The sequence below is a fragment of the Limanda limanda genome, chromosome 3 (genome assembly GCF_963576545.1).
Source record: "Limanda limanda chromosome 3, fLimLim1.1, whole genome shotgun sequence".
NCBI classification, from domain to species: domain Eukaryota; kingdom Metazoa; phylum Chordata; class Actinopteri; order Pleuronectiformes; family Pleuronectidae; genus Limanda; species Limanda limanda.
Genome location: NC_083638.1, coordinates 32429652 through 32454913, shown reverse-complemented (window position 1 = coordinate 32454913; position 25262 = coordinate 32429652). Strand labels below are relative to the sequence as shown.

At 40.6% G+C, this 25262-nt stretch overlaps 2 protein-coding genes across 2 annotated transcripts in view; both read left to right on the top strand.

Annotated features, from left to right (window-relative positions):
• The window catches only part of adamtsl3 (ADAMTS-like 3), a 179601-nt gene extending 163570 nt beyond the window's left edge, over nucleotides 1–16031 (top strand). Inside the window, exons 26-31 of the mRNA XM_061067677.1 lie at nucleotides 8153–8401; nucleotides 13029–13212; nucleotides 13781–13985; nucleotides 14072–14175; nucleotides 15078–15292; nucleotides 15913–16031. Of these exons, the coding sequence (XP_060923660.1) occupies nucleotides 8153–8401; nucleotides 13029–13212; nucleotides 13781–13985; nucleotides 14072–14175; nucleotides 15078–15292; nucleotides 15913–16031 (1076 nt within the window). The remainder of the gene's footprint in view (nucleotides 1–8152; nucleotides 8402–13028; nucleotides 13213–13780; nucleotides 13986–14071; nucleotides 14176–15077; nucleotides 15293–15912) is intronic.
• A 5871-nt stretch (nucleotides 16032–21902) lies between these two features.
• efl1 (elongation factor like GTPase 1) overlaps nucleotides 21903–25262 on the top strand; it is a 64419-nt gene continuing 61059 nt past the window's right edge. Inside the window, exons 1-6 of the mRNA XM_061068320.1 lie at nucleotides 21903–21941; nucleotides 22354–22521; nucleotides 22962–23029; nucleotides 23151–23235; nucleotides 23772–23905; nucleotides 24895–25032. Of these exons, the coding sequence (XP_060924303.1) occupies nucleotides 22431–22521; nucleotides 22962–23029; nucleotides 23151–23235; nucleotides 23772–23905; nucleotides 24895–25032 (516 nt within the window). The 5' untranslated portion in view covers nucleotides 21903–21941; nucleotides 22354–22430. The remainder of the gene's footprint in view (nucleotides 21942–22353; nucleotides 22522–22961; nucleotides 23030–23150; nucleotides 23236–23771; nucleotides 23906–24894; nucleotides 25033–25262) is intronic.

Below are 25262 nucleotides of genomic sequence, written 5' to 3'. Positions count from 1 at the left end.
TAAACAGGAAGCCCGCCATTTTGGATTTGGTGGCCATTTTGGCCATATTCAGCATATTTACTTTGACATACTTGTCGTAGGGCTTTCATCAGATCAACTTAAAATTAAGATGAGTGTCTTCACAACAAGATGGAGATCTAAAATTATTGGAATTTTAACATTTCGTCTTTCCTTGTGACCGTAGCCTGGAGTCAAAGTTTGATTACACGCCATCGAAACAGGAGCTTCTGTATCTCAGGCATATTTGGTTCAATCAAGTCCAAACTAAGCATGTAAGACAAGAGTCGCGACCTGAAGACATCTACAAAGACACCATGACTTAAAATCACAGCGCCACCTGCTGGCTACAGGAAGTGAAGCGTTTATCCTTGCCGCAGTGCAAAAAAACCCATGCAACGCGGAGACGAGCGCTTGGTCATTGAACGCTGTCTTTTCCCCGATTGCGACAGACTTGAAACGCGCGTGTGCTCGGGCCCGTTAGTGCTACAACGTAGCCCTAGTTTATTACATAATTAACCTCTGGTAACTTGTTTCTTTCCATTATGTATTTGATCCTGTGTATTCACATTATAAAGCTGTTATAAGACACATGTTTACTATCTCACATCTATTCAGCTCAGCTGAGGATGCTAGTTAGGGCCCGAGCACCTCCGGTGGGAGGCCCTATTGAAATTGAAAGGATTATTCTGAGCGTAGTGAAAGGGCCTTTTGAGGGCTTTCCCATGCTCAAAAACTTTCTAAAGTTTGCAGTAAATTAGAGAGTGGTGGAAATTTACGTATTCTGGAGTAATTTGAAATGGGCGTGGCAAAATAGCTCAACAGCGCCACCTACGGAAAGCCCCCTCAGTTAGCTTTAACCGATCCTCACGAAAATAAAGACAATTGTGTATCATGACCAGACGCACAAGAAAGCCTCTTGGAGCATTATGAAAAACGCAACAGGAAGTCTGCCTTTTTGGATTTAGTGGCCATTTTTGCCATATTCCACATTTTTACTTTGATGTACTTGTCGTAGAGCTTTCATCAGATCAACTTAAAATTTAGACGAGTGTCATCACAACAATATGGAGATCTAAAGTTAACAAAAGATCAACTTTTCATCAGAGCGTGTGACCGTGGCGTTGCGTCAAAGTTTGATTAAACGCCATTAAAACACGGGTGTCTGTATCTCGGACATATTTGGTCCAATCGAGTCCAAACTACACACATTAGACAAGAGTTGCGACCTGAAGTCATCAACACAGAAATCGTGACTTAAAATTAAAGCGCCCCCTGGTGGCAGCAGGAAATGTCTTGTTTTTTGTACATCTTACACTTTGAAGTATTTCTCCTCATCCACTTTGCGCAACCATGTCAAACTGTGGCAAATGGGTCTCAAGGCATTGATAATGAAGATATAAGATTACTGTGACTTTTCGTCAAACGCCATATTAATGGCGTGGCATCAAAGTTCATCAACTCGCCATGACACACGAAATCGCTGTAACTTCAATGTTCATGGGTCCAACTCCCTCAAACTACATGTGTGTATCAACAGTCCACCCCTGAAGACTGTCAGATAGTTTTAAGGAATGGGCGTGGCAGAATAACTGACTAGCGCCCCCTAAAGGGCAGTCCCGGCACTACAATTGTCCTACAGCTACGAAAATCGATGGGGACATCTGTCTTTTCATGACAAAAAAATAACTCTCTTGGATATATATGTTAAAGTAAACAGGAAGCCCGCCATTTTGGATTTGGTGGCCATTTTGGCCATATTCCGCATATTTACTTTGACATACTTGTCGTAGGGCTTTCATCAGATCAACTTAAAATTTAGATGAGTGTCTTCACAACAAGATGGAGATCTAAAGTTATTTGAATTTTAACATTTCGTCATTCCATGTGACCGTGGCCTAGCGTCAAAGTTTGATTACACGCCATCGAAACACAAGCTTCTGTATCTCAGGCATATTTGGTTCAATCAAGTCCAAACTAGGCATGTAAGACAAGAGTCGCAACCTGATGACATCTACAAAGACACCATGACTTAAAATCACAGCGCTACCTGCTGGCTACAGGAAGTGAAGCGTTTCTCCTTCCCGCAGTGCAAAAAAACCCATGCAACACGGAGACGAGCGCTTGTTCATTGAACGCTGTCTCTTCCCCGACCGAGACTATGGGGTGCCGTTTGTCAAGCAGCTCACGCTGAAAATAACAGCAACATTTTGTCACATTTAGCTTCAAACCATGTTTAAAAAAAAGGTGTGAATTTTTGAGAGTCACTTTTTTGCAAATTTACAACAATATTTGTCAACTTAGAGATGTTTTAAATATTTAAATCCAAATGTTAAATGTTACACTTAAATATTAAATCTAAATGCTAAATCTAAATGTTAAATCTAAATCTAAATGTTAAATTTAAATCTAAATGTTGTATCTAAATGTTAAATTTAAATCTAATTGTTAAATTTAAATCTAAATGTTAAATCTGAATCTAAATATAAATGTTAAATCTAAATGTTAAATCTAAACATAAATGTTAAATCTAAATTTAAATCTAAATGTTTAATCTAAATGTTAAATTTAAATCTAAATGTTAAATTTAAATCTAAATCTAAATCTAAATCTAAATCTAAATGTTAAATCTAAATATAAATGTTAAATCTAAATGTTTCGGGTGAAACTAAATATTTAGCTAATATGCAAATTCAAATGCCGGTTACAGGAAGTAGTAACAAAATAAAAGCTCGAGGAAGTCTTAGCGAAGTCCTGTGTGTGTCTGTGTCTGCTTCCGCCTCACGTCCCTCTGTCCCCCGCTCACTTTACACTTTAACAATAAACACCAGCGCTGATCACAAGTTATTACACTTTTTTTGATTGGACACACGGTGTGTGCACGCTGGCGCGTCTTGCTGCCGCTACTCACCGGCTGTTCTTATTGTTTTATTGTGTTTAGTAAGCTCATCTGGCTTCTCGGTTAAAAATGTTGTCCGCCAAGTTTATACTTTCGTCGGCACTCGCCTGGAATACATTGTCGATATTCCACCGACCCGTGGCTGGTCTTCTCCAGTACTCGGCTGCCGAGTTCCTCCGGCTCCGTTCCCACCTGTTTGAGCCTCTGCCTGCGGTGCTGCGCCCTCGGGATGTCATTCTCCTGCACCGCCGAAAATACATTCACCGTGGCTCCCGCCGGAACTTCCATACGGACAACTCCAAACCAATAAAATCCTTCTGGTCCTCCACTCGTCACCCTCCGAGAAACACCAGCTGCCGCCGGGTTGATCCCAGCTTGCTAGCCAGCCTACCCAGGTCGGCTAGCACTACTGTCCATAATGACAACTCCACCATCAACTTCGGGCTTCTGAACATCCGCTCACTCACGAGCAAAGGCCATATTGTCCAGGACTACTTCACCGACCGCAAGTATGACTTTTTCTGTTTGACAGAGACGTGGCAGCAGCCAAATGACTTTTCGCAACTCAACGACGCTACCCCTCCTGGGTTTGTTTACATCTCGCAACCCCGTGGCTCAGGTCGCGGCGGAGGTCTCGCGATAATTCACCGCGAGATTTGGAAAGTGATTCCCGTCTCTGTCCCTGCATCCAGCTCATTTGAGTGCATTGCCTGTAAACTACCTGGCCCTACTCCCACCATTGTGGCCACCGTTTACCGTCCACCTCGGCCCCACTCTGAGTTTTTAAATGACATTGCTGCTCTACTCGCCCATCTCTCCACTCTCTCCCCTAATGTGATTATGCTGGGCGATTTCAACATCCACCTGGACAACACCACTCTCCCCCTCACCTGTGACTTCTCATCCTGCCTTGAGAGCTCTGGTTACCGCATTTTCACTGATTTCCCTACCCACATCAAAGGTCACACACTGGACTTAATATGTTGCTCTGGTCTCACTCCCTCCAACTGCACAGCTGATCCACTCCCCATCACTGACCACTTCCTCCTTTCATTCAATGTCACACTCCGCCTCTCCATGACCAAGCCACCACGTCTCATCTCCTTCCGTAATATCAAGGCCATAAATCTTCACACCCTATCCTCCACCATCGCTTCTATACCGGACCCGGACTACTCCTCCTCCCCTGATGAACTGGTTCTCCACTACAATACCTCGCTCACTACCATTCTCAACTCCCTCGCTCCTGTTAAAACTCGGTCTGTCTCATTCTCCCATTCTGCCCCTTGGTTCACCCCTGAACTCCGTTCCATCAAGTCCAAAGGACGTCAACTTGAGCGTCTCCACAAAAAGACTGGTCTCACTGTCCACCATGACATGTACAAAAATCATATCTTACAGTATAAGGACTCTATCGCTTCTGCCAAATCCACTTATTATTCCAGTCTTATTTGTTCCAACCATGGCAACTCCAAGGCACTCTTTTCACTCCTCAACAAAATCCTTCAACCCCCAGATCTCCTACCCCCCCACCTGTACTCTTCGGACACGTGTGACTCCCTTCTTCAGTTTTTTAATCAGAAAGTTAAAAAAATTCACCAGCACTTGAGCCCCACTCCCTCACTTGCCCCCTCCTCTGAACCTCTCCCCTACAGTCTGCCATTTTCCTCTTTCTATCTCCCTGATCCCTCTGCTATCTCTGATCTCATCTGTAAATCAAAACCATCCACATGCCAGTTAGATCCCCTACCTACTGCCCTGGTCATATCCTGCCTCCCCTCACTGCTCCCTCTTATTGCTGCTATCATCCACTCCTCTCTCACTACTGGTTCATTTCCTGCACCCCTCAAAACGGCTGCTGTCTCCCCAATCCTCAAAAAACCTGGTTCAGATCCCAACAACTTTAATAACCTCCGCCCCATCTCCAACCTATCTTTCATCTCCAAAATACTTGAGAAAATCGTTGCTTCTCAACTCCATTCCCATCTATCTCAAAACAGTTTATATGAACAGTTCCAATCTGGTTTCCGTCCCCGCCATAGCACTGAAACGGCCCTTCTGAAAATCACCAACGACCTCCTTATTGCAGCTGATTCCGGTTTACTATCCATCCTCATCCTCCTTGACCTGAGTGCGGCCTTCGACACAATCTCCCACACCATCCTCCTCAACAGATTATCCTCCATCGGCATCACTGGCATCCCCCTTGACTGGTTCCACTCCTATCTCTCAGACCGCACTCAGTTCATCCAACTCAAATCCTTCCGTTCCCAACCGTCCCCTGTCTCCTCTGGTGTCCCCCAGGGCTCTGTCCTGGGTCCCCTCCTTTTCATTACTTACCTCCTTCCCCTTGGCCTTATTTTCCGTAAATTCAATATTCTTTTTCACTGCTACGCGGAGGACACCCAGCTCTACCTCTCCACCAAACCCAACTCCATTCTTCCTCCCTCATCCTTGACAGATTGCCTTTCTGCACTTCATACCTGGTTCACCTCAAACTTCCTCAAACTTAACAGTGATAAAACCGAAATCCTTTTAGTCGGTACTAAATCCACTCTACTCAAAGTTGACAGTTTTTCCCTCTCAATTGACAGCTCCATAGTTTCCCCCTCCCCCCAGGTAAAGAGTCTGGGTGTCATCGTCGATGGCTCACTCTCCTTCAAATCTCATATCAACATCACCACCCGCACCGCCTACTTCCATCTCCGTAACATAAATCGCCTCCGTCCTTCCCTCACCCCCCATACCACCTCTATTCTTGTACATAGCCTTGTCACCTCCCGTATCGACTATTGTAATTCTCTCCTCTTTGGTCTCCCCCAGAAATCCCTCCATAAACTCCAACTGGTCCAGAACTCAGCTGCCCGTATCATCTCCCTCACCCCCTCGTTCCACCACATCACCCCCATCCTACAGCAACTTTACTGGCTTCCAATTCACTTCCGTATCAACTTTAAAATTCTTCTTCATACCTTTAAAGCCATCCACAACCTTGCCCCTCCCTACCTGTCTGACCTCCTTCACACTGCCACCTCCACCCGCTCCCTCAGATCCTCCTCTTCCATCCATCTAACTGTCCCCTCTGCCCGGCTTACCACCATGGGGAGCAGAGCTTTCAGCCGCTCTGCTCCCAAACTCTGGAACTCACTCCCACCTGACATCCGAAACATTGACTCCTTCCCTCAGTTCAAATCCTCTCTCAAAACCCACCTTTTCAGGATTGCATTCTCACTGTAGTTGCCATGCTGTTTTTACTTGCACTTTTAATTTTAATTGTTTTGTTATTTGTTTGCTCCTGTTTTAAATTGTAAAGCGTCCTTGAGTGATATGAAAGGCGCTGTGAAATAAAATGTATTATTATTATTATTATTATTAGGACACCTACAGGACTGATGTTATGATCTCATACTATCTCATAATAATGAGATACTGACTGCAGGGTCTGTCATGGGAGACTGTGTGTGTGTGTGTGTGTGTGTGTGTGTGTGGGCTGTGTGCGTTTGTGTGTGTGTGTGTTGGGGGGGTGTATGCTTGTCTCTGTTCCTCTTCACTAAAACTGATAATCACATGTATTTTTTAGTTATTATCCGATGATGACCGATCATGACTTCGGATCGCTCCGTCACTTTAACGCTGTCAGTCCTGACTGCGCGTCACGTTCTGCTCGTGTTATGTGGAGCGGGGGACTACGTGCACACGCAGTTTAAACATGTGTTTCATGAGCTCAAACAAACACAAAGTAAACATCAGTCCTGTACGTGTCCTAATAACTTGTGATCAGCGCTGGTGTTTATTGTTAAAGTGTAAAGTGAGCGGGGGACAGAGGGACGTGAGGCGGAAGCAGACACAGACACACACAGGACAACCGAACTTTTAATGAGCGTCTGTTCTGATGCTGGAGCAGCGCTGGTTATAATGATTCAGCGGCAGCACATCGCTAAGACAATGAACGGAGCTGTTATGTCTCTGTATCGATGCACAGTCGCCCACTTCCGTGAGTAGGGCGGCTGTCCCCGCAGCCGCTCAGCCTCGACTTCCCTGCTCTGTGGCGCCCCACCCTCAACCCGTATCTCATAATAATGACTTAATATGTCATTATTATGAGATACCCGGATGTACATTTTCCTAAACTTTCTCGGGATCTCGCAAAAGTCATTTTGCTGTCCTCATTTTCCCCCGTGTCCCCTGGGGGGCTCCGTAATAAACACACTCTGACTTCCTCGAGCTTTTATTTTGTTACTACTTCCTGTAACCGGCATTTGAATTTGCATATTAGCTAAATATTTAGTTTCACCCGAAACATTTAGATTTAACATTTATATTTATATTTAACATTTAGATTTAAATTTAACATTTAGATTAAACATTTAAATTTAGATGTAACATTTATATTTAACATTTAGATTTAACATTTATATTTAGATTCAGATTTAACATTTAGATTTAAATTTAACAATTAGATTTCAATTTAACATTTAGATTTAACATTTAGATTTAAATTTAACATTTAGATTTAGATTTAGATTTAACATTTAGATTTAAATTTAACATTTAGATTTAAATTTAACATTTAGATTTAGCATTTAGATTTAACATTTAACATTTAAGTGTTACATTTAACATTTGGATTTAAATATTTAAAATATCTCCAAGTTGACAAACATTGTTGTAAATGTGCAAAAAAGTGACTCTCAAAAATTCACACCAGTTTTTTAAACATGGTTTGAAGCTAAATGTGACAAAATGTTGCTGTTATTTTCAGCGTGAGCTGCTTGATAAACGGCACCCCATACGAGACAGACCTGAAACGCGCGTGTGCTCGGGCCTGTTAGTGCTACAACGTAGCCCTAGTTTCTGTTTAAATTACAACTTTGATAAATAAAAAGTATTAATCAACAAATCCCATTTATCTTAATCCCAATAGTAAATGGACTGTATTTATATAGTGTCTCATCAATCACTTAAAGCCCTTCACAGAAGAAGTCGCATTTATGCATTCATGCCACCCTGCCTCATTGATATTTTTATTTATTTAAAATCTATAATAATAATCTAAAATGACATATGTCCTCTTGAGTCAGAATATATAAGATTCCTCACAGCTCTCAAAAGGCTATATCCAACTGTTTTCACTTTATTTTTGCTGAAGTTCCCCCAGCACCTGGAAACAGACTTTGATGTGTAAATTATGTGGCGTCCACCTTCATCCTTTTCATCAGTCCATTGAAATTCAGCCTGCTTGTGTGTTTGAAAAAGGTTGTCCAGTACTTCCTGACCACAAACTGCAAGTTCGCTGGGACTACAACAACCAGACCTTGAAGGAGATTTCCCGTCCAGCCCAGTCCCAGGGTCCAGGTCTCGGCCTGCAGTACAGGATGTTGGTGGCTGGCCGTGTCCTTGAGGTCAACAGCCTCCATGTGAAGTTCTCAGGCCGGTACCAATGCCAAACCTTCATCAACAGTACCAAACAAATGCTGTATGCCTGGATATACGTTCTCTCTGAAGGTGAGCCTCAGGTAGTCGTGTATGTATATGTAGAGTCTGTGCTCGTGTAAACTGTTGCTGTCCAATTAAATACTTGGATTTAATATCACGAATGATAGTTTATTATAGTCACAATGATGTAGTGTAAGCACATAACATGAGTTAGTGTAGCATACAATATGAGTTTATAGACTGTGACTGTGTGGTGTTGTGGTTAAAAAAAAGCATCATGAGAATATTTGTATTACACATTCTGTTGACAAAGTCAAGGAAAGACCACTGCTCGTGTTTACAGGAAGCAGTGATGTGTTCAATAAGGACATAAACATGGTCTCATAGAGAAGAGATAGTGAGTGAGATACTGAGAACTGTATGTTTGTTGTGTGAACAAACACTGAAAGAGGCATCTTCAAAGTTCATTCGGACTTCTGCCAACCAAGGATTGTCAAAATGTCCCGTCTGTTACATTTGACTATGACAGACGGGTGATTCATATTATTTTAAATTGTCTGGACAAATGTCTTAAAGAAGAAAGAAAAGGTCATCATGCGTAGTATCTCTGCATCAAATAGGATATGACCTGAAGCTTCTATGACAGCAGAGGGAGCCTATTCCACAAAAGTTACCTGTTGACTCGAGCCACAATTAAACCACTACACATCATGTATCCTACCATTATACCCACTGCCATGCATTGTGTCCTGTTTGGAGTCTCTGGGAAAATCAGCTCAGAGCGACTGATGAATGTTGGTCAGTGGAGGAGACAGCATAGGATTCACATTGGGCACAACGGTCACGCTGTTAATGTTGTGGAAGTTCAACTCCTACGCCAACTCTGCAAACCCATCATACCATAAGTTTGCCAAGTAAATATTTTAAATAATCTGCTGAATGTTGAGTAGTGATCTAGAGACTGACTTTTCTATTTGGATTTGCTAGTTGATAAGTCATTGATGTTGTTGTCTCGTTTGATTGTCTCACTGACCGTGGGAACACACAAAGTCTGGAGCAAACCTGTGATGAGGTTTCTTGCTGGCTAAAGTTGACTGAACTGACTCATTCACATGCACATTCATATTCTTCACACAGTATTTGATTGGTTCTCATATGAATGCCTTTACATTCATGTTGAAGCAAAGTTGTTTGAAGGAAGACAAGCAAATCAGCACATTTCCCTTTGTGGCTGAAAAGATGAACAAGATAAACGTTTGACATGTCACAGTCACCGAAGCTCTGAAAACATTTTGTATCAATGATTTGGGTTATATGCCATGTTCTGTAGACCGTGTCTCATTGGTACTCCACTGAGTTGTGTCTTGGTTTGTTTTTCATCTGTGGCTGCATTTTGCATCTAGAATGTTTCACCTTTGACTAATGAGCAACAGTTTTTTGTAGAATCCTTCAGTTATCTAGTTTTCCCGTATAACTTCAACACAATACCAATTGTACAACCCATTATAAAACAAAGTTAAAAATAATTTCCCCTGACATTAAGGTAATTTCTTATTGATCCTGTTTGTTTGATGCGTCACAGGTATCCATGTTGATGTCCATTCAGTTTGTCATGACAGTATTTTATGAGCAGCAGAGGGGGCTGGGCCAAAAAGCTTTGAGGTTTTATTTTTTTTCGGCCCAGTATAACAAACGTTTTTTATTAGTTTCTAAACATTAGGAAAGTATTTTTCTTTAATATGACACACTGGTTTATTTGAAAATATAGGAATCATTTTAATCTTGTTCTGAACAGTATAATAGTACATTCAAATAAGCAGTTTTTGCTGCATCATATTTTTCACACTTTTGTCTTAGTCTGATCTGCGCTCTTCGTTTCTTTTCCTGCCTCTTCCACACACCACACTGCTCTGTTGATCAGCCACTCTCAGTTCAGGTTCAGAACAAGGTGACTCCACACCAAGGTCAAATATGCTGCTCCTGCTTCCTCTACTGTACACCAGTGAACATTGGGTAGACAGGGGATGTCAGGAGCACAGCAGCTGAAGCTGTGACAGGTGGTCCAGCATGCGGTGGCACTTTATCTGTGAACTTCGGTTGCACTTTTTATCCCTTTGACTGTGTGACAGCCCCTTAGACACTTTAGTCTTGTAGACTTGAGAGGAATGATTCTCTTCAGCTGTTAGAAAGAAGTGGCAGCTGTGCTCAAAGTTTACATGTACAAACAATACAGAGACTGTGGGGGCCCCCATATGGCTGATGTGTGACCACTTTCCTGTGGTAGTGGTAGTGTAGATTTTTCTGCTGTGCCTCAAACCCACTTACATCTGTTATATCCCTCATTACAATAGAACTGCTGCACATTTGCATTTACCAGTTCATGTTTTGAACTGGTTCTTTCCACTCAGCGACGCACCAACTGAGGGACCAACTCTTATAATTGGAAGAGAAACATGATGCTAACACTGTGAATTTAGTTCAACACATTTCAGAAACTAAGACTGCTGTTTATTAATGTTGAGTAGGTTCATGCATATTAAAAGCTGTAGTTTTTCTCTGGATCCCTGTCAAATCTGACCTGTGATGAGCTGTTTAGCTGATGTCATCATTTATCCACTGGCTTCTAAAGTGGTGTCCTCCAAATGATAAGGGTTTTGTAGATAATTGGCTGACTTTCTGGGGGAAAACTTGGTCATGACTAAGTCCACAGAATCCTAAAGCTGCACCATCGCTGCTGCCAAAGACGTGCCTATGTGTTAATTCAGAGTTCCGGGAAGCTCGACTCCTTACTCAGAACCTGCCCTTGGCCCCTTTAAATACTCATGACAGGTGTAAAGATGTACAGATTCCTGGAATTAGCAGAAAAATATTATCCAAAGTAAATTGAAGATGATTTATTCAAACAAAAATTAACAAAAATACAACAAAATAGGATTCATTCTGACTCTTAATCTATATAATCTAATTCTGTATTAGTGAAAGTATATAACAGAGCTATACCTAATTTGTTCGAGCTTTATTTAGGCTGCCATGAAAAGGTACTTATAGTGGACACCAGAGCCTGGTTAGCAGAAAGTGGCTAATCATTCTGTTTTATTTTGTGCCCATGTAAAGCTTCATGATAGCAAAATGGATAGGATCATCGATGGCTACACAAAGGGCATTCAATGGGTTATTGATAAGTTCAGGTAGATGGAGTCCATTTCAGAAAACCTGGCACAAGTATTTATTCAGGCCACAACACATTCTACCCGATCTTCAGAGTCACTGTGGAGTGCAACAAAACCACAGGGGAAGAGCAGTGATTCTTGTAAAGCAGTCCTTGTTTACAATATCACTGTCTTAACCCGTCTGTCTGCTCCTTCACCGCGAGCTAAACACTCATCAAAATCACGACTGTTTGCTGTCCTGGCTCCTAAATGGTGGAATGAGCTCCCCATCGCCATCCGGACATCAGAAAGTTTACACATCTTCCCCCGCAAACTATCAACACAATGGCACTTACTTATAGCACTTTGTAGTTTTGCTTTATTTTTGAAGAAATTTTACTTTCTTGATTCTTGTTGTTCTGGGTTTGTACCCTCGGAGTTGAATTCACTTATTGGAAGTCGCTTTGGATTAAAGCGTCAGCTAAATAAAAAATGTAAAAATGTTAATGTTAACCAGGCAACTGCAGTGCATAATACTGAGTCTTGAGTACATCTGTGTCAAACACCCCATTTTACTTACATTAACTAAACCTTTCAGTTTGTTTCACTTTTCCATCGTCATGATTCTGCTATAGTTGGCTTTTATACCCCTAGAAACATGAAATGTAAACCCCATCAAGTGTGCGGCTGCAATGCAAACACTCTTCAAACTTGAATTGTTATTGAGTCATTGATGTCCTGTGTATTTGTGTATGACTGTGTATTTACCAATAAAGACACCATATCTACATTTGAGGTTACTTATCACTTTCCTCTTTCATAAAGCTGATAGAGAAAGCTGGCTCAGCCTGCTTTAAAATATTGTAAATTCTGTCGAATAGACAACACTTTATCAAGGCCTCTAGTGGACAGTTCTATAGTGTGTCTGTTGCTCCATGTGATCAGGAAATGGAAAGTTTCACCGGGTATCACTGTAGCAAATTTATTTCCATCCACATCATCATGAAGAAATATTAGCAACACTTTGTGATAAATAAAACTTTGAGATTTGTTATATTTGCTGTAGTTATTTGAAGTGATGAAAGTGTAATTTTACATTCTATTCTAATCTATACTGTGCATGACCTAATCATATCAAATACCTTTGCAATCCCCATGGGTTCATTCAAAATTTGTCCCATCTTTTGCAAAGTAATATTTTGTTGAGGGCTTCACACAACAGAAGCAGCAGTTTTAAAGTACAAGCTCATAACACTGACAGGAGACGGAGGATGGAGAGTTGGCAGTAGGATGGATGGATGAATGGATGGATGAATAGAGAGCTTTCCATAAGTATGTTGTGCAACAACCGTCTAAGTCAGTGCAGCATCAGGTTATTTTATGTATTATACAATGCCTCTGCAGGTTGTTGCTGCTGTGCCTCAGGCAGTTTCTTACCTCTATGTTGGGTTTTTCATAATCAGAAATGAAATATTGAGACTCCGAGTTGAGACACTTTTTGTGTCTTTGTGGTTTTCTGAAATATTCTGTTTTATATGGCTCCACAGATTTAGGCTGGCGTTTTGGAGACTGGACCACATGCAGTGCTTCCTGTGGGAACAGAGGCACTTGGCTGCGGAAGATTCACTGTGTCACACTGAATGGAAAGGAGGTGCAGCCCACCATGTGTCACCACATACCAAAGCCCATCACCTCCCCGGTCCCCTGCAACAGACTGGACTGCCCCCCCAGGTACACAAGTAGTTAAAAAGGTGTCCCGGATTGGATGCAGATCATCTGATTAGGTCATATGCAGAGGCAGCCCTTGGTACAGCAAGTATGGGTTATTAAGAGATGATGAAGATTAAAGGCAAACCCAGAGAAAGAACAGAGAGTCTCAGATCACAACACACACTGAGGAAGTGTAATGTTAACCATAGCTCAGGACACCAATAATATATAATATATAAGATAATAATATAAGATACATCAAGCGATATATTTTGTAAATATTACTTAAAACACAAATAGTATTGTCTTCCAACTGCCAGTGTCACATGACTGTTTTGATCCAGGCATTATTTAGTATAACTCCTGCAGTAGAAGTTAGTTTAGGTCATGATATTAAAGACTCCCTGAGACCCCCCCCATCCCCTCTAAAACAGAAATTGGCTCTGGTGAAGTTAGTAGAGACCAAAGCTGAGCTATTAAGACTGAATACTTGAAATGATGTTACTGTTGTGTTAACAAATATATTAAATTATTAAATTGTTTCTACTATTGCTCATTTTTAAACATGAATCTGTATACTTGCAATCAGATGGCTGGTATCAGAGTGGTCCAAGTGCTCGGCCTCATGTGGTAGTGGCTGGAAACAGAGGCAGATCACCTGTCAGCAGCAGGATGCCGGAGGTGCAGTGAGGAGCCTGTCAGCAGCTGCCTGTGAGAGGATGACCCGGCCCACAGACACGGAGACTTGCACTGCTAATAACTGCCCCACCTGGGTTACTAGTCCATGGGGAAAGGTACCAATGAATCAAACAATGTGCATGAAACACACTACAAACTGAAATGCATTGTTCAGACTAAACTCCACTTTACTCCATTTCAGTGTTCAGGTAGGTGTTTGGGGCCCACCACCACTGTTCAGAAGAGGTCCGTCATCTGCCAACATGCCAATGGCTCCTTGTTCACAGAGTGCGATCTGAGGGACAGGTACACACTCTCAAACACAATGGAAATACTATGACAGTATACATCAGGACGTTTTTCTCATTAAGCTGGTTGGTAAATTATATTTTTACTGGAGCTTTGCCATCTGAGCTCCAATTGCATTCAAATGAAAGGACGGAGTTAGAAATTACAAGCCATCACATGTAATATCAATACATCATATATAATATTAAGAAGTTTAATAGAAACTTAAGCAGACATCTGGATAAAGATCTGGCCATAGGATTTCATATAGTTCAATACAAATTATGGTGAAATTGTTTTCTTTCCCACATGAGTTGACAGGATAGATATCAACCTCATGTCTGTGTTTAATGTAGAAAACTGGAGTCAGGAAGTGGTTAGCCCAGCTTAGCATAAAGACTGAGCACAGGGGGAAAGTGCGAGGCTGAATAGATTTTTTTCCATCAAAAGTCCAGCATAAATCAGGGCATCAGACATTCCCATATGTCCATCAGAGCAGGCTGCAATTGCCCCTCCTCCTGGTCATATTAATTTGTTGTAAATATGAGCATGTGAATATTAGTTAAGGACGAACTAGGAAGAAAGATGTGAGCCTGTCCTGGAAGACATTGGAGCTTGTTTGCATGATCCATATATGTAAACATATCCACAATATGTGGTTGCAGAGCATGTCACATGCTAAAACTGACACAAATTTGAAACACGAGTGTCAAGCTTCTAATCTTGGCAATTCTGGCTCCTGGTTTAACTGAGTTATCTGATTGAAAATAAGGATATTCTACGTTTTACCATGCATAGTTCGACAGATTATACAATTAACCTTCTTTTTGAAATAGGCCCCTGGAGATAGTGGAGTGCAAAACTGCTACAGCATTTATTGTATAGCATTTAAGATTAAAAAAAAAACGTTTCTCTTTCAGGCCTGTTTCAGTGCGGAACTGTTCCTCAGACCTATGTGATGTCCAATGGCATCCAGGTGCATGGCGGGCGTGCACTGTGGTCTGTGGGAGTGGCTTTCAATCACGCAGGGTGGACTGTGTTCACCGAAGAAGTAGCAGGATGTTGGCTGACCAGCACTGCGCCTGGCTCCAGCGGCCCTCCACCTGGCAGCATTGCAACACCTCCACCTGTGGGAGTAAGTGTGTTTGTGTATTTGTTTGTCTGTGTGTGTGTTTGTGATTCTGATTTTGTGTGTGTGTGTGTGTGTGTATGTGTGTTTGTGTGCGTGTGGGTGCGTGTGTGTGTGTGTGTGTGTTGAAACAGTCAGCAGTGTTGATGCTCCTTTACATGTTGTTTCAGAGATTTAGGAATCTACCTATTTTAATGAAATTGTAATAAAGGAATATACATCAGTTGAGGAGTTTTCCTTGAATAAATCAATTTAAAGCCAAGTGAATGCTCTATTATTTATTGAAATCTTTCTTTCTGGCAAATTCACAAAAAGACAAATTTAAAATTTGAAATGTTCTGGAATACAAGCAGTATATCTCATTAGTAGAAATACATTTAGTAGTTAAGTAAAGTACTTTGGTATATCTACTTAATTACCCTCCACCACTGGTTGGTACAGGGAGTAGTTCATGTCATGTTAGTGGAAGGAAACCCAAGGAAACATCTGCCTAAATGTAACTTCTAAAGAAAAAACAGTTTCATATCACTTTCTGTCACCATGATGAATGAAAAACTGTCTGAACTCTGTGTGACATGTTTTTGTTGTTCTTTAGTGAGTACATGCAGTGTTTTATTCTCATGCAGGCGAATGCCAGGACACAACCCAGTACTGCAGTGTGGTGAAGAGTCTAAAGCTGTGTTACCTGGACATGTACAAACATAGATGCTGTGGGTCATGTTCAGAGGACGCTGACTCTACCTAGTGGCAGTGAGAGGTTGTAACCACACAGCAAAGACTGGAAGGACATCATCTGTGAGTGGATGCTTCAAGAGCAGCACAAGCTGTATGGAAACAGAACAAGCCTTAGTTCAGTTCACTAACGTCCTAATAGGAAACTGAACGGAGCCTCAAAAGGCCTGGAAGGACCAAGGGGCTTCATTTTCTGATCTGGACCCAACCTCCCATAGAGACAAGTGTTCATTATGTGGATCAAATGGACTTTTTTGACTTTCTTGAAAAAACAGAACATTTTATTGCCTTATTGTATAACGTGTATCACTGTTCTCATTGTGTCAGTTTGCTCTCAAACTGATGTATTGCTTTGCCAATATTGCCCCCCCCACCAGTTGTGTCAGCCACTGCTGATATGTGAGGGTCATCATATCAGCACGTACATAAAAACAGCCTAGAAAACTTGCAGTCTCATTTATTTTTTCAAACTATTTATTTGTGCAATTGTTCCAAAAAATATATAAAATGATTAATACAAAATGTTAAAGGGGAATTCTGGTTTATTACAAATCAGTTAAATTTTTTTTTTTTATAGTTTGGTCATTCTCTTTAACTCAGTGAAGAAATTACAGGGATCTGGGAATACTTTCTCTGAGGTGAGACCCACAGTCCCAATCTTGGAAAAATCCTTCTTTAATCTATATCCTTGACTTTCCAGACTATTAGATAGGTTCAGTGATTCCACCTTACTTTTAAGAGCTGCTAACCCTTAAATATTTAAATGAATTTCGAAGGCTTTTCATTCCGGACCAGTTCAAAGTTGTTTGTTCTTCTGGAATTACAGACACAAAAACATCTCTTTAAAATCAGATATTGGTGACTTCAGTCTAAAATACAGTGTCAAACCATATGTATCTGTAAAATCAAACCCATCCCCAGTAGAAGTGTTGATTCTGAACGATTCAGTTGCTTTTTTAGTGTCAATGTTTTTTAACTGTTTGTGCTGACACTTTTTGTGGAGGTCAATTGTTTTTATATTTGTAGAGCAATGGAGCCACATGCCACAACGTGGCAGGGGATTAGAGAATGGAGAGGAGAATCCAGGTGACAATGGAGCATCCGAGGCAAAACTGGGTGAGTTTGGACATCCAGGTAGAGATGGTTGGGTTAAGGGCAGACCAGTCATCAGGCGATCAAAAGTATAAACAGAATTCCTGGAAGTACTGGTCGAGTGAAACCCCTACATTCACACAATGAAGCAGTGGAAGTCTTGTTTAATGTCTGCAATGACCAGTCATGTATGTAAAATAGAATTTAGGATATAAGTCCTGAAAGACCATTCACTTGAGTGATGGGTGTAATTCTTGTTAATTAGAGAGGAAGTGCTGGAGTTTCAGTTTTGAAAGCATGAATTCATATCTTCATATTCATCAAACTATGACTCTCAGCGCTGACAGTACAGGCCGTTTGTAATATAAATTTCAGTATCACAAGAGAAGAAAAGTCAACTCATTGAGGTGAAATGGACTGTGGAGCGAGAGGCACCAGCACATCATTGATTTTGACCGATTGGTCTGTTCATGTTACCTTTGTGTTGGTTATCATACTGATGTGCTGCATTGTAAAATGTCTTGTATATACTGTGTTCTAAGTGCAATATCGTATATCAAGCGATGTAGATTGTGTGAGACTTTTATTTTCTTACTTATTCATGGTTGTGTTTTTTAACTCCTGTTTAAGATCTTAGAAGATCTTATATTTTGAATGGGTGGTAATGTTTGCTACCACTCACCAGGTTTAATTTGCATGTGTACAAGCTCAATCACCAGTATTTAATATCTGCATTGTGAAATGCTGTTCAGTAACTTATGTTCTCCAGTGTTTCTCCCTGACTGGTGGTGACAAAACAGTTACATGATGTGGTGACATTATCCTGATTGTGGATTTGCAACTTGACTGAGGTAACATGAGATAATATCATAAATTATTACAGTGCTTTAGATAACAATGCAAAGGATTAAAGACACTTTTGATCACTTTATAAATGTGAATTTTATTTTTTCTCATTTGGAACATTTAGAAATCACTGAGTGAAGTTTACAGCTTGTGTCTGGTGGTCAAAGTGTTGAAAACTAATTAAATTAGTTTGACACAAAAGATAAAAACGTAGCTCAAGGTCTGCTGGCTAACTCCAATAGCTAGTGGACTTTGGTTATGGATCGTTTTTTCTAGAAATTTCAGTTTATTATCCATCCATCCGTCCAGCTAAACCACTTACCTTTGAGGATCGCAAGGGGACTAGATCCAATCGCAGCTGACACTGGGGGACACCCTGGACAGGTCACCAGCAACTTGCAAGCTTACATAAAGAGACAAACAACCAACTCTCCTCCTTCTGACCTTACTTTAATCTGCATGTGTTTGAACTGTGGGAGGAAGCCAGAGTACACAGACAACCCATGCAGGCCGAACAGCTGTTTAAGGCAACAGTTCTAACCACTGCACCACATGGTTATATGTCGGTATAACAACCACAAATATCTGAAGAGTTTTCTAATCCATTGATAGATTTTTAACCGTTTTCCAAAAATTTAATATTTAAATGAATAAGCTTAATATATAAACTGGTGCATTCGTTAAAACATCTATTAGAAGGTACATTATGTGATACCATGTACCTGAATCAAGCCATAAGAGGACACAGTTTTACAGTGATCGGATCAGTTAACATTTCAATTTATACTGTTCGGAACCGGCAGCTGTGGCTGAGGGGTAGAGAGTGGACTTCCTCCAACCTGAAGGTCGGCAGTTCAATCCCCAGTCTGACCCATCTGCATGCAGAAGTGTCCTTGGGCAAGATGCTGAACCCTCAATGCCCCCCCATAGAATAACACAGTGCTGCGAATAGATGCACTGTATGAATGTGTGTGTGTGAATGGGTGAATGTAAAACTGTACTGTAAAGAGCTTTGAGTGGTCATCATCAGACTAGAAAAGCGCTATATAAATACAAAACCATTTACCATTTACTGTCGGAAGCGAAACTTTTGATGGAACATAGTGTGAAGGACTGTGTTAGGGAGGGTTGGGCGCTCCTAAACATCTGTAATTAGGGACGAGCACCGACAGTGGGAAGGCCCTATTGAAACTGAAATGATTAAGGCCACAGCACCGACACTGATTAATGCAACACAAAGTCGTCCCTTTTGGATTTTGTTGCCATTTCGGCCATATTGAGTTTAGTTTTTAATGTGATTAGTCTGAATACGTTAACCCTTTGATACAAGAGCTATGCGAACCCCTTCTAATGCATAACATGGGTCAAAAAAACACCCATAATCATTTCCTGTGTTATTTCATGCATGAGTGTTTCTTTACTTTATTCTTTTATGATGAGTCTTCTATGTCATCAAAAGAGCCTTCTTTTATTTAGGAGAGCTGGATTCCAAGACACATCCAAAACTCCAGCTTGATCCTGTAGAACAGGGGTTTTCAACAGGGGGTCCGAATTTCGGGGACCCCCTGCAATGCCCTCGCGGACCACCAGGGGGTCCGCGAAATTCGTTTTGATATTTCAACACATTTCCAGATTACTCTTGAATATCCTGAAAAGTATCTAAAATAAGAAAAATATGTCTAAAATAATATAAAGGTGCTGGTGATCATGAGGTTAAACTTAAGTAGCCTCCGTAGTTTGTGTGATATTGTATGAATATCATTTGTGACATATTCTGCATTACTTTGTCATCTTCTCTCCTCAGTTGTAGCCCCAGTTTATGTTGATTGTTATTAGTCACCGTTACTTTAACGTTCTCTCAATATGTCAGCTACATGTCTCTACATTTAAGTCATGAACGTTCTATATTGATGTACATATGGTTCTGAGATGCAGTACAACTGCATTTTAATTTTGTTTTCAATTCTTGAGCACTGAAAATCAACCGTTTTTGTTGTTTTTTGCACAGACTTTACTAGATTTACTAGAGTTTTTTAAATAAAACCAACATGGAAAACCAAATGTTAAAACTTCCTTCTATCCACATGCACGCACGCACACACACACACACACACACACACACACACACACACACACACACACACACACACACACACACACACACACGTAGGCACGTGCGCCTAGGCACATCAGTGGGCTGCGGATTACTTTATAGTCAGAATCTTGGTCCCTGGGACAAAACCAGTTGAAAACCCCTGCTGTAGAACATAGTCTAGGTCATCAACATAAGAGATTTACGACTCAGAATCAAGACAAAGAATTGCCTCTTCATTTTCCTCACTCTGTTCTTCATGCAGCATCTTTATGACCAGACCGCAAATCTGAAATTATTGGGAACAGCCATACTAACACTCTGGATGAAGAAAATTAAAAGCATCTTTTCAAATTCATATATATATATCAGTATATTAAGTATATACTGTTATATTTTATAGTTTTATTGATTGATTTAGCTATGGTTTGCTTGCCAGAAAAGAAGCTAGCTAGTTAACAGATAGTAAGTATTGTACATATTTTTCTTTATAAAATAAGACTTGCATGCATCAAATGTGCAAAAGCAGCTGTGTGAAATGAATAGTAGGTGTTCCCTAGTGAATACATACTGACACAGAAATAGACAGTTTACGTTTGTTCTTCAAAGAAAGAACAGAAAAAGGAAAAAATAATGATGTGTGGTAATCAAAAACAAGATATTTGAAATATCTTGTTTTTTAAACACTCATGCATGGTCATCATGGTCCACCACCGTTATCATATGCCAACACGATAAAGGACCGCCACTATTATCATGATCAGCCAGCACGATACAGTATCCGCAAAACTGGATCCACCATTATGATCTCTGGACATGTCATATTAGGTCACACAATGTTTAAACAAGTTTATCAAAAAGTTTGAAAACGGCTACAGGCTTGCGTAGGTCAGTCACCTGTGAAGACCAGCATCATTTACCCCTGAAACAGCGCGGAGAAATGCGCTCCCTGGGCCGCAGGGATGAGCCCATTACATGTAGAATATTAATGCCATGCATTGTTATCAGTAATATTAATATGTTTTAGCTATTACATAGAAATTGTTTTATTATATTAGACAACTTTAAAAGTTCTGCAACAGATATTTAGGAGCAGCAGTTGTGTCAGAATCCTTTAGTTCAGAAAAAAATCATTGACGTGTGTATGCATTTCTGTATTGGGCTCCGGATTTGCTGTATTATTAAGATGGACACACTGTCATCTGCTGGCCAAAAACTGAAGTGATATTTTAACACATTACAGACAGCAGGAGTTTGTGAGAGGCAGTGTTTCAATGGACTGAGTTGACTGAGATGCAGATGTGAAAATTATGTTAATTAGTCTAACATGAAGGGAAAGAGACAGACACATTAGTGGAGAAGTGCTGCATTCATATTATGGGGAAATAGTCCACCTTATAGATAATTGACATGTTGACTGTCTCATACCTGAGAAGGTCTAATATATTTTTCATGATGCCTAATTTTTTTTGATAGGATGAGTTTTTAACAAAGCTTCGTAAAATGCACATTTTGTCCCCACAAGATAATGCATTTTCTACACAAGATAAAACAACATCATCTTGTGGGACTTCAGTACTATAACATGCCCCTAGAACTAGACGTTCTGTTGTGAATGCAAAGTGTTAATAGCAGAAAGTCTCTCTCAAACGGTGGTTGATTGAATTTGCCATGTGTGGTATCTGGTAACTGAACGCCTAGCTTCATTATGTTAAAAACAATAACCAATAAGTTACCGAGCAGCCTCAGTTAAAATACATAGGTAATTGTGAATGCTCAGAAAAAGTCTCGTGTTTACGAGGCTTCCTGAATGCAGCACACCATGTTAGCAAGTGGGCGTGGTTAATATGTCATCAACTTCCGGGAGAAGAACGCCGGGACACATGTGTTCAGGTGTGTGTGTTTATTGTGACCCCACGGTGTTTTGAAGAGGACTCAGCAGAGCAGAGTGGTGCAGAGTTGTGCGTGGTGGTGGTGGTGGTGGTGGGGGGGGGGGCTGCTGTAGAGACGGAAGAAGCGACGTTAGTCTCGGGCTTTGGGTTGTTTGGGTTGTTAGCCTCAGTGTTAGCCTCGGTGTTAGCACATGTCACTAGCGACGGGCAGTGCCTCGTCCTCAGTGTTGTCAGAGGTGTACAGTCCATGGTCCCACTGTTGTCTTCACTGTGCTGTACGTTAAAAATCTCATGTTTTTTGTTGTTCGCAATGCCGACGCTAGCTAGCAGTTAGCAAAACCTGCCCTGTAGCACAGCTTCATGAACATTATACTGTTATAGCCATCAGTGGTAACAGGCTACTCTATCAACAGGTGACACGTGGGTCAGAGCGGGTTGTGTTCGCTGTCAGCTGCAGGGCTAGGGCCGCCGCTTGTTGAGGGTTGTCATCATGGGCCACACCAGCCTCCAGAAGATCATCGCACTGCAGAGAAACCCTGCAAACATCAGAAACCTGTGCATCCTGGCTCATGTAGACCATGGTGAGCTCTCATGCATCAACACATTCAACACTTCTTGATTGCTGCAACAAAAACCACTGTGAACTATTCTTCACTGAGCCAGATGTCATTGAAGGTCTAGTCACATTTACTTTCACTAGCTTATCTCCAGAAGTGAGTGTGACATCATGTGTCATTAAATGACAACTTTAATATTCAGGATTTGAGTAAAAACTGCATTTGTTTTATTTCATTTATTCTTTTGATGCCACTATTCTGATAGCTTATTTAGCATATGGGTTAAATTAGGGCTAAAGAGTGTCCCAGAATTGACAGCTTTATAATTTCATTCAACAGAACAGATTGTAAATGTATTAAGGTAGCACATGCCATTATCACATGACAGTTTCCTGATGCCCAATGTGAAGTGTATGCTGCAAGTACATTAATAATGTTATTTGGAACCATCTATGTCTTTGCAGGTAAAACTACTCTTGCTGACTGCTTAGTGGCAAGTAATGGCATCATATCCAGTCGACTGGCTGGGAAGGTTTGTGACTTCATTTGCTACAAAGACCATTTTCACATTAATGCTCGAAGACTCTCCCATGTTGTGCACGGTTCCAGTTTTGTCATCACTTGTGTTTATCTGTGATGTATTACTCCACCAGCTGAGGTATCTGGACAGCAGAGAGGATGAACAGATCAGAGGAATCACAATGAAGTCCAGTGCCATCTCTCTGCACTGCACACATGGTAAGGCCACGCTGATCAATGCCACATTAAATCCACTCCAGGACTAATTCTAAGATCATTTGCTGTTCACTTTTTTTAAATTAAATTATCAAAAACATAGGGCCCAACGCCACAATACTGATATACACAGCACCAAAAGAATATGCATATCAAAATATAACAAACTTCAGCAATGTGATCACTTCCTCTATGATGGCTTTCCCCGCCAGCATGGATCTGCTGATATTCATGCAGATTGAATATTTGAATCTCATTAATTCCCTACAGGCATTGAAGCCAAGAACCTACATGAGTGAATCCTGAAACTCTAATATTTTATTGTGAAGAGTTACAACAGTTAGCCCACATACCTTGAATGTTATTGTTTAGTGAATTGGCATACATGCTACTGATTCTTGAGCATTTTCTGATAAAAAACTAATGGAAATATTTGTTGTTTGCTTCATCTGAGTTCCATTTTTAATTGAACTCGGTTTCAAATAAAGTTGATGAATCTGTGCAGTTTGTCTGATTGTCTGTGTTGCTCTTCTCCTCAGGAGCTCAGGAGTACTTACTAAATCTGATCGACTCTCCGGGTCATGTTGACTTTTCCTCGGAGGTATCCACTGCTGTCAGGTTGTGTGACGGTGCCATCGTAGTTGTTGACGCTGTTGAGGGTGTGTGTCCACAGGTAAAGCTCTCTGTCCACTCACTGAATCATTTTATAGATAAGGGAAGATACTTTACATCACTGTATCCACAGTCTTTCCTGTAACCACACTTTATACAAACTGTTAATATGTTCTCGACTTTTTAAAAAAAATTATAAAATTACCATTTTGACCATCAATTTGCACTCAATAACTTGTCTTGGCAAAGTGAAAACATGGGTTTTATAGAAAAAGCTAATTTATTGAAAATTGAAAACCTTAAAAAAACTATTATACTCCTAATTCAGTTAGTATTTAAATCTGCAATCCGTCTTTGTTAAGTGTATGAGCTTTATACAAAGAATACACATCAGAATGAATATGAGAGATAAGGAAAGACACAACTGAGCATTTGTTTTCAGGAGAGTTTGTCTCATTAAACCAGAGAAGCCAGTGGCCGGAGGCTTTATGTTTTTGGGTTGTCAGCCCACCGTCCTTCCCATTCCCATGGAGGCGATATCTCAACAATGCCCAGACTGAATTTTCCCAAATTTGTTACAAATATTCACTTGTACTCAAGGATGAACTGATTCAATTTTAGTAGTCAAAGGTCAAGGTCATGGTGACCTCACTTAGCACATTTTTCGCCTTGAGAAGGTGATATCTCTGGAACGCCATCAAGGAACCCTTTCACATTTGGCACAAACATTAACTTGGAATTATTCACTTGGATTTACTAAAACGTCTTAAAAATATGCTTCACTTTGAGAAAGGGGTTATTTAGTGTAATTTGATGGCTAAAATGGTGGAATTTCACATTTATAATGACATCTGTCATGATAAAGAGTGTGAAAAGTGAATTTATTTATACATCAGTTGGCCAATGTATCCGTTGATAGTCTTGTGATTTACTACTTTTAGTAGATCTTCTTCTAACCATTATATTCATGCCACAGTGTTTAAAAATGGTTTGCTGTAATGAATGTCAAATGAGATTTTGTTGCTTTTTGTCTGTGTTTAATGTGTGTAGACCCAAGTTGTGTTGCGTCAAGCATGGCTGGAGAACATCCGGCCCGTTCTAGTCATCAATAAAATCGATAGACTCATCCTAGAGCTGAAACTCAGTGCTCAGGAAGCCTACACCCACTTGCAGAAGCTTCTGGAACAGGTGAGGGGCCCAGTTCTCACCTGACACAAGTCACTATCAGTGTATTTGATAACAAATCCTCTAAGAGTTTCAGCCACAATGTTGCAATGCAAAGTTACCCTCCAGTAAAATTGTTCTTGACCATGTTTTGTTCATATTTAGATATTATCTTGAAGAAATATTTTAAATGTGTATATTAATAAATAAGATAATTGATACAAGGAGCTGGAAGTTCAGACCTCAGAGTAATG